Source organism: Mesoplodon bidens, assembly GCF_964165515.1.
Source record: "Mesoplodon bidens genome assembly, chromosome: 5".
NCBI classification, from domain to species: Eukaryota; Metazoa; Chordata; class Mammalia; order Artiodactyla; family Ziphiidae; genus Mesoplodon; species Mesoplodon bidens.
In genome coordinates this window covers 97,024,878-97,035,086 of record NC_138161.1, presented here as the reverse complement: position 1 = coordinate 97,035,086, position 10,209 = coordinate 97,024,878, and the positions used below count along the sequence as shown (strand labels likewise).

At 39.0% G+C, this 10,209-nt stretch overlaps 1 protein-coding gene across 2 annotated transcripts; it reads left to right on the top strand.

The window, feature by feature from the left end:
* The first annotated feature begins 4,516 nt into the window (after positions 1–4,516).
* DNAJC19 (DnaJ heat shock protein family (Hsp40) member C19) lies at positions 4,517–9,714 on the top strand. 2 transcript variants are annotated; one of them, XM_081235145.1, is made up of 6 exons: positions 4,517–4,872; positions 5,646–5,697; positions 5,773–5,846; positions 6,863–6,942; positions 7,673–7,743; positions 8,999–9,714. In XM_081235145.1, exons 1-6 carry the CDS (start codon positions 4,870–4,872, stop codon positions 9,067–9,069), a joined length of 351 nt encoding a protein of 116 aa, XP_081091271.1. In that variant the 5' UTR covers positions 4,517–4,869; the 3' UTR covers positions 9,070–9,714. The 2 variants fall into 2 exon arrangements, with proteins under 2 accessions (XP_081091271.1, XP_081091272.1); XM_081235146.1 differs by having other exon boundaries at positions 4,520–5,077; positions 8,999–9,713.
* Positions 9,715–10,209: the final 495 nt, after the last annotated feature.

Below are 10,209 nucleotides of genomic sequence, written 5' to 3'. Positions count from 1 at the left end.
CTGGCACATAGTTTTTAGGGGAAGAAAAAACAACTTTTATATGCCTGGCATCATACTTCCAAAGGTGAATTTTTATGGAGTGATGTTTTCCAAACTTCAGATCATGACCAGTTAGTGGACTGTGAACTTAATGGGTTTCCCAGCACTTTTTTTAAGAAATAGAAAAGACCAGCATGCATCTCATGAAGCAAGTGCAAGTATTGTCTCAAAAACATTAATTTCCTTTAAATTCACATTAAATTCAATGCGTGTGTGTGTGTACGTGAGCACACACATTCAACTGTGTATTTGTTTCCTAGGGTCAGAATGTAAAATATATTGGGTTGGCCAAAAAGTTCCTTCAGTTTTTAAGTAAAAATAAAAGACACATTTTTCATTTTCACCAAGAACTTTATTGAACAATGTATTCACCCTTTTGTTCCACTACCTTCTGCCATTTTTCAGGCAACTTCATAATTTCATCTTCCCAAAACTTTTTATCTTTTTGAGCAAAGGACTGTTCCAGGTGCCTTTTACAGTCTTTCAGGGAATTGAAAATTTTTTCCATTAGGAGAATTTTGTAAAGACCGAAATAAATGGAAATCCAAAGGTGCAATGTCTGGTGAATACGGTGGATGAATCAGAACTTCCCAGCCAAGCTGTAACAGTTTTTGCTTGGTCATCAAAGAAACATGCGGTTTTGAGTTATCCTGACGGAAGATTATGCGTTTTCTGTTGACTAATTCTGGATGCTTTTCATTGAGTGTTGCTTTCTGTTGGTCTAATTGGAGCAGTACTTGTTGGAATTAATCATTTGGTTTTCCAGAAGGAGCTCATAATAGAGGACTCCCTTCCAATCCCACCATATATACAACATCACCTCCTTTGGTTGAAGACCGGCCTTTGGTGTGGTTGGTGGTGGTTCATTTAGCTTGCGCCACAATCTCTTCTGTTCCACATTATTGTACAGTATCCACTTTTCATCACCTGTCACAATTTGTTTTAAAAACGGAACATTTTCTTTATGTTTAAGTAGAGAATCGCATGCGGAAATACAGTCAAGAAGGTTCCTCCCCACCCCCCAACCCTGGCTTAACTTATGTGGAACCCAAACATCAAATCAATTGACATAACCAAGCTGGTGTAAATGATTTTCAACGCTTGACTTGGATATTTTGAGTATGTTGGCTATCTCCCCCATGGTATAACATTGATTGCTCTCAACTAATGTTTCGATTTGATCGCTATCAACTTCAACTGGTCCACCCGAATGTGGAGCATTGTCCAGCGAGAAATCTCCAGCACAAAACGTCGCAAACCACTTTTGACACATTCGATCAGTCGCAGTACCTTCTCCATACACTGCACAAATCCTTTTTTGTGTTTCAGTTATTTTTACCTTTCTTGAAATAATAAAGCATAATATGCCAAAAATGTTGCTTTTTTCTTCCATCTTCAATATTAAAATGGCTACACAAAAATTCACCAGGTTTGGGCTTCCCTGGTGGCGCAGTGGTTGAGAGTCCGCCTGCCGATGCAGGGGACACAGGTTCGTGCCCCAGTCCAGGAAGATCCCACATGCCGTGGAGCGGCTAGGCCCGTGAGCCATGGTCGCTGAGCCTGCGGGTCCGGAGCCTGTGCTCCGCAACGGGCGAGGCCACAACAGTGAGAGGCCCGCATACCGCAAAAAAAAAAAAAAAAAAAAAAAAAAAATCACAAATTTTGATAAGTTTTTTTTTACAATGCATGCTGATATGACAGCTGCCACAATACAATCTAAAAAAATTGTTTCAAATGAAGCTAAAGACAACTAAGCAGGGCCTCCCTGGTGGAGCAGTGGTTAAGAATCCATCTGCCAAAGCAGGGGACACGGGTTTGAGCCCTGGTCCAGGAAGATACCACATGCCACGGAGCAACTAAGCCTGTGCACTACAACTACTGAGCCTGTGCTCTAGAGCCTGCGCACCACAACTACTGAAGCCCGCGCACCTAGAGCCCATGCTCCACAAGAGAAGCCACCGCAAGGAGAAGCCCACATACCACAACGAGGAGTAGCCCACACTCGCCACAATTAGAGAAAGCCCAAGCACAGCAACAAAACCCAATGCAGCTAAAAATAAATAAATAAATAAATAAATAAATTTTTTTAAAAAAGAAAGACAACTAAGCACTACTAGAGCCATCTTATGGGAAAAAAACGAATGAACCTTTTGGCCAACCCAATATTTCTTACTAAGAATTATGGTCAGAAAGTGTTTGAAAGCCACAGTTCAAGAGTACTTCTAGCTACATCCTCTCATCTCTCACTTATTCCTCCCCAAGAAGAGATTTGCCTGGTTGACAAATGTGGGAGGAGAAATTGAGCATACGTGCTTGAGTCTTTTCTCATTCTCTTGTCCCTGCTAGTCCCCTCTTCTGTCTTCTCTTATTCTCTATGGTAGATGAAATAACAGCCCCCAAAGATACCAAGTCCTAAAACCTGGAACCCATGAATATTACCTTATATGACAAAGTCTTTGCAGCTATGATTAAGTTAAGGATCTTGAAATGGGGATATTATCCTGGATTATAGGGCTGGGCCCTAAATGCAATTATATGTATCCTTTAAGAGGGAGGCAGTGGAGATTCTACACACAGAGGAGAAAGGCAACGTGAAAACAGAGTAGAACAGGATTTCAAAACACTGGCCCTCCTTGAAGATTGAAGTTATGCTGTCACAAGTCAAGGTATGCTAGTAGACACCATAAGCTAGAAGAAACAAGGAGTGATTACTTATCCATTCATCAGTCAGTAGAGTTTTTTTTTAAGATTTTAATTTTTTACTTATTTTTGGCTGCATTGGGTCTTCGTTGCTGCGCGCGGGCTTTTTCTAGTTGTGGCGAGCGGGGGCTACTCTTCGTTGCGGTGCACAGGCTTTTTCTTGCAGTGGCTTCTCCTTGCAGTGGCTTCTCTTGTTGTGGAGCACAGGCTCTAGGTGTGCGGGCTTCAGTAGTTGTGACGCACGGGCTTAGTTGCTCTGTGACATGTGGGATCTTCCCGGACCAGGGATCAAACCCATGTCCCCTGAATTGGCAGGTGGATTCTTATCCACTGTGCCACCAGGGAAGTCCAAGTCAACAGATATTTTTAAAAATTGCTTTTAAGGGTTCTTTCCATGCCCTTAGTGGGTAGGGAAGGCATTACCAGGCTTGCAACCATGAGTGAAGTGTCATGAGAATTGGGAAGGTCTTTGCACACCAATTTGCACTCTGACTTCCCTCATAATAATAACAGCTACACTGAGTGATAATTATGTATAGAACACACAATGTACAGCTCTATCCTTACAAAAATTTAGCAAGGTAGCCATCATTACCCTTCTTCTACAAATGAGAAAACTCAGAGTCAGGAATAGTTATTCCTTTGGACAAGTTTGTCCAAAGTCACACAACTAGTAAGTGACAGAGCCAGGTTGTGCAGCTAGCTTGATTTGCTTCCAAAAACAGAGCCATCTCCACTTCACGTGTCTCCCTGTGTTGTCCACCACTGGTTTCCTGAGGCTAGGTTTGTGTTCCTCAAGCAAGCTGCATATCATAGTTTGTATATATCAAAACTATACATAACAGGAAGTTTTGAATGTAGCAGTCTAGTTTTTTCTGGCCATTTTGGTCCCAATGTCTTATGTCCCACTTGATTATTTCTTTTGTAGTTATTGAGTTAAAAACTAGATAAAAGGGGGCAAAAGAGGAAGATGTACACTTAACACTAGGGTCTTAGTGTTGGATCGTTTGTTGACAATAAATTTCATTACACAAATCTCATGGCTATCTTGGAGATCCAAATGCAGAATCTTTTTATAGATGAGGAAAAGAAAGCCAACAAATTCACATATTTGTCTAATAAACAACCACCTCATCAAAGCAGAATTTCATTGTAATGTAAACAGACTCCTAATACTTTGTAAGTTCGAAGTGGGAATTAACTCCAAATTTATTTTGATCATCCAAACATCACACTGTAAAATTTCCATTACTGTCTCCATTATTTTTCTCTTCTCCTCTTATGTAGGGATATATGAAACTGATACTCTGTAAAGGCAAAACCAAACCCTACTTTTTACTTTGAGAAGGGGAGAAATTTTAAATAGCATTTTTCAGTTGTGGTGATTTTGAGATCCCATGATCAGAATATTAACTGTCCTTGAAGTAGTAATTCCATTCCACAAAACCAAACCCCAAACATTCACACAAGTTCCTGTCGTCACATATTTAAACATATTATTCTAAATAAATGAATGCTACAGAACCTCTGAAACAATGTGGTTTGCTCCTTTGATTTTCTGGAACACCTTTTTGCTATACTGTGCCGCTACATACTTATTTGGCTTCATGGTGGACTTGTTACGGCATGTTTAAGAATATTCATTACTCTTGGCAGTTATAAACAAAATAAATGCCAAATGGAGATGCTAAGATGCAGGCAAAACAAACAAACAAACAAACAAAAAAACGTTCAGGGTGTAGCTACACAGTATTTGCTCATGCCCTTCTATAACAATACCCTTCCCCGAAGGAATTTCCAAATACTCTAGGCCCAGGCGCAAAGGACAAAACAAGAAGCCCCACCTTTGAGCCCAGTACGGAGGTGATCCGCCCACCCACCAACCAATCCGAAGTCGTTTTCTCCACCTGCCCACGGCTTGAGCGACCTTTTCCTTCCCGTCCGCTGTCCCCTTTTACGACAGTTTTCCGGCCTAGTTTACGGCCGCCATTGCCGTATTTCCTGGGGCGCCCGTGTCTGGGCGGTTTGTCCGTGCTGGTTGTGGCCGCGGCGCTCCAATATAGAGGCGTAGAGTTGGTAGGGAGGGATGTACCGCGCTCCCGGTGGAAGCAGAGGAGCCGAGCGGGAACCATGGTGAGTTCCGCCTTCCGGCCTCTTGGGCGATCTCAGGCCCAGGCCTTAACCTCTGCTCAAGGTCTGGGAGGAGAGGAGCTGCAGATGTCTCCCTAATACGACTCAGAGCTGGGGGTGTAGCGCCCCGGAGAGTCACCCTCTAGGACACAGAGCTGTTGTCTCACCCCTCTCGGGCCTTTGTGCCTGCCGTCCATGGGGCTCGGAGGTTAGTGGAAACGCATTTGATTATACCTGCTGTTCCCCTAACACATCCTCGCAGCCCTTTCTCTACATTGCTCTGTCTTTCCCCTTTTCTCTTGCTGACACATCTCTTCTCGATTCCTGAACATATTTGGCCGAAGGTGCTATGAGAAGCTAGTCTCTTAGTTAAGCCTACGTTTAACGGTGAATCAGAATTTACAGGAATTCTCTGTAAACAGTTCTCCCTTCTCTGGCCGAAACTTTATTTCCGTTGCTCTTGATTGAATTTTAATGTGACTTCACTTGCCCGGAGGTGAAAGAGAAGTTTTCAAGGGGAGGGGAATTATCTTTTTCACTGTTGTATAAGTAAATAAGCAAATCGACTTGCCTTTTTTTTTCCTTAGTGAAAAATCCCATACCTTTTAAATGCATTGGATATAAAATTTGCAGGATCATTGGGCAGAATATTTTCACCCTAAAAGTTATTTCTCCCATTGAAATAAAACTTGTAATAAGTTGGAATGGAAGAATGGGCATGATAGGGAAGGGTGAGAACGAGAGAAATGAATATATACTCTGCTTCCCTTTACCAGGCCAGTACAGTGGTAGCAGTTGGACTGACCATTGCTGCTGCAGGATTTGCAGGTTTGTTTATGGTTTGGGGGTGGAACTGAAGTAGAAGAGGTTGCGGACTTTTTATTTTATTGCTTTTGTTTTTAGGCCGTTACGCTTTGCAAGCCATGAAGCATATGGAGCCTCAAGTAAAACAAGTTTTTCAAAGTCTACCAAAATCTGTAAGACTTCTTATTCACCATTTTTGCTAATTCTTTGCTGTCTGTGTATGAAACCTAGAGCCAGACATCCATGAAGTTCTAAGTGATTGCTTTGGACCCCTTCTCTTGCTTCCCACAAAGAAGGTTTAGAAGTTCTGAGCTTTGTAATGGTGCTACCCTAAAGAGTCAAATGTTACATGTGACAGATTTGGGGAAGAGGTGTTAACAGTTTTAGTATCATGAAAGTTAATATCACTTTATTGTTCATACACCATTACCTTCAGCATCATTTGCTCTGCATCACAAACACAGAGGGATCTAGGGGTCTGAAGTGATCCATTTTTATTGTGTGGCTCTGGCACTCCCTAACAGAGATTACTTGGGTAACACTTCAGTTAATTGGGCTCTAGAGTATGACTGAATGTGATGATCATACCTTCTGTGGTCAAAATTCAGAATGAATATGATTTTGACAACCTGTAGAGTATTGCTTTTTATTGTTATGATTAAATGTGACAGAGTAGTAGGGAAATGGTAGGTTTTACCAGTATAATTTCTGACATACCAAGGTCAGTGGATCTAATAGCCTGATTTTCTCAATATATATCTTAAAGTCTTGTTTTAGTAGTTGCCTTGAACCTCAAAATGTCCTTGAACCACTTGTCTCAAAAGATCTCTGAATCCTCTAAAGCACTTGTTCTAAAACATGTAGTCATATTCTGAGATCAAATTTTTATCTAGAACGTGGCTAGCTTGGAATAATCTTCCCTTCACTCCCAGAAGAACTGGCTTTAAGGCACTGTTATTTTGTCTTGTAACTTCAAGACAGTTTAGATGGTCTGGGGGGGAAAATTGATGTTTAATGATCATTAAAATATTTGTTGCTATTTATAAAGTTAAAATACCATAGGAATTGCACTTAGTTTTCTGAAGTGTCTTAGTTTTTCCGCTGGTTCTATGAACATTTATAGACATTTTTTTAGCAGCTTTCAGTTTATTTTGATAATCTTTTCTTACAAATGTATTTCCACTTTCAGGCCTTCAGTGGTGGCTATTACAGAGGTGGGTTTGAACCCAAAATGACAAAACGGGAAGCAGCATTAATACTAGGTGTAAGGTAAAATAATTTCTCACATTTTTAATATTTTTCTTCCAAATTTAGAGCTATAAGCAAGTGTAAGAAAGACCTTCTCTCTTTTATTAGGAGAGAGTTATTCTATTGTGTACATTTTTTTAACATTTTTATTATTTTTTTGGCTGCACTGTGTGGCATGCGGGATATTAGGTCCCTGACCAGCGATCTAATCCACTCCCCCTGCAGTAGAAGCATGGAGTTTTAACCACTGGACTGCCAGGGAAGTTCCATCTATTACATTTTTAAGATCTAAACATTCCCTACAAAAGTCCAATGAAAAGGACTAATGACGCATGAGTACTTTTTAACTCATTGAAGGTAGATTTTTCAACAGATAATCACAGTGCTCAATATTGTTCTCTATAACGGAGTAACAGATTTTTTTGTGATGAAATTCTGCCTTCATTTCCAAATACTTAAACATACTTTTCGATAAAAGGATTGTTGTAATGAATAGTTTAAAAGTTCAACTAAATTTTTAAGAATGCCTTATTTTTCTAAGGAGCTCTGTTTAGTTCTGTGATTCAGAATATTATTCTTCCTAGTGTGTTAGAGAAGAGGTTCCCAAATAGCTTTTCATACTGTTGTGTTGACTTACTCCAGTTTCACAATTTTTTTTCAGTTTCATAATTTTTAATTGACCTTTATATAGTTTTTTAATGTGACCCAGATCTACTCTGAAGTATACAATACCTTTTCCTTTTTAAATTAGCCCTACTGCCAATAAGGGAAAAATAAGAGATGCTCATCGACGAATTATGCTTTTAAATCACCCAGACAAGGGTAAGTACCATTAAACTATTGTTAACACATTTTGTTGGAGTAACTGTTATTAGTGGGATAATTTTGTATCTAATTCTTGGCTATTATAAGGGAAATGCCTAGATCTGTTTGTGAGCACTGTCTCCCAGGCTGGATCCATTTGTTGTTTAGGTATCTTAAGAGAGTAAGTTCTGAGTGAAAAATTTATAGACTAGTGAGCAGATCTAGTAACTACTATAATTTGGAAGTAGTGATAAGCATTAACTGTGTTTTGAGATCTGCAGTTGGGATGTGACTTACAATAGTGAGTCTCAAATACTGCTATTACTGTTTGGGGTGGGGGGTGTCTACAGTCTTACCTAAGGAAAATGTTGAATTTCAGTTAATGAAACTAATAAAACTTTTAACTTTTTTCCTATCCATTTAGACCTCTTAACTAGTGGTTACCTAGTTAGAAATCTATAGGATGTATTTATTAGTTTCTGATACACTTCTAAGCAGCCTAGGCTGAGTTGAAAGATCAAATGGAATACCAAAATGTAGACCACAAAATCCATGTTCCAGTGTTTAAGTCCTTTTACTTTACAGTAGAAGCCTCTCTTTAAGAAAGAGCGTTTTGAGCTTAAACAGGGTTGTAATTGTTTGGTATCTGACTGCATAACCTTTTACAAAACTTAGCTTATACTAACTGGAAGGCTTTTGATTCTGTAGGCCTAGGGTGGAGCCCATAAATTTGCATTTACTGATTGCTGGTGCTTGCTGGTCTGAGGGCCACACTTTTTTGAGAATCACTCAAATCACTGCTGCAGTTTAGTAGGAAAGGAGATGTAGGTGACATCGTGAAGGGACTGTTGATAACAGGAAAGGGATATAAAGCAAAGTGGGGTCTTCCCAACTAAGCTCAGCACCTCTGAAAATTTCATGGTTTTAAAATAACACAGTACAATAAATTGGTGTTTATGACTTGTGACCGTCATGAAAAGGTAACTTACACTATTTCAAAGTCACATAAGTATGAGAATTTTTTTAAATCTTATTTCTATCAGTTTAAGCTTTTTCAAAACATGCCATTTTTTGTGGAAATCTCCCTCCCATTGGTCAAATATATTAACCATGTTTTTGGTCATCCAGTTCCATTTTAAAAAGTCAAAATTTCATTTCTGCTCATTTCACCTCTTAGATAAGCATAGGAATTCTTGAAGCAAGAGAATAGCTTTTCACCAAGCAGAAATTGGGGAGTCCATATTATAACTATTCCTTTTTTTTCTTCCTGTAGGAGGATCTCCTTATATAGCAGCCAAAATCAATGAAGCTAAAGATTTACTAGAAGGTCAAGCTAAAAAATGAAGTAAATGTATGATGAATTTTAAGTTCCAATTCATTTATGTATGAGTACCAGCTTTTTATAATAAAATGCCTCAAAGCTACACATTTTAAAAATTAGCATAAGCTAAATGAAAGCCTTGGTATAAATTTGAGGATTTAAAATCGGATTACAGAATATTTGTAGGTTAATACTAAATAATTATGGATAAATGCATGCCATTTGAAGTGTTTGTTACTCATTTGTCAAATAATTTGGTACCTATGTCAAGACAAAGTGAACAAGATAGTCTCTCCTTGAAGGAATCCCCAATCTGATGGGAGACTGATAAACTGATAATTAAAATACAATGTGAAAATAACTAAAATACAGTGTGATCAATATGATGGAATTAGCACAGGTTGTTATAGTAGGGGCTTATCTCATTAAGACAGGTACAGAGGACTCCCCCAGCCACTTAGAACCTTGAACTTAAAAGTGAATTTAGGGCTTCCCTGGTGGCGCAGTGGTTGAGAATCGCGGGTTCGTGCCCCGGTCCGGGAAGATCCCACATGCCGCGGAGCGGCTGGGCCCGTGAGCTATGGCCGCTGAGCCTGCGTGTCTGGAGCCTGTGCTCCGCAATGGGAGAGGCCACAACAGTGTACTGCAAAAAAAAAAAAAAAAAAGAAAAAGTGAATTTAGCCACAACCTAAGAAATTGATCTAGGTGTGTATTTATCACTTTGTCAGTGATAAATCTGAATTGTTTCAGATTTCATACATTAAAAATTGTAACAGTATGATAAAGATTTGAGAATACAAGTCTTGTTTTTAATCAAGAAAGTATGTATATTTTATTTAGCTAACCCCTTAAAGAGACTGACCATTTATAAACTACTTTAATTGGTTATTTTTTTACATAATCAAGTTTCACATTTGTTAAAACACAATTAGTGAAACTGAAAAGCTCTGTTATCAGAATATAACTAAGGACTCAATAATTCATACACTGATATATTTAAATGACATTTCAGGGTAAATGGCTTTTGGTCTAACAAAAAATATCTAAGAATAACCAGAGGACCTACCTAAAACATCTGAGGTTAAGATAGCTATTTTGTGGTCAGCCAGAATACTTAATTTTCAGTTCTAAGATAATAAATACTACTACCTACAATCTAAACT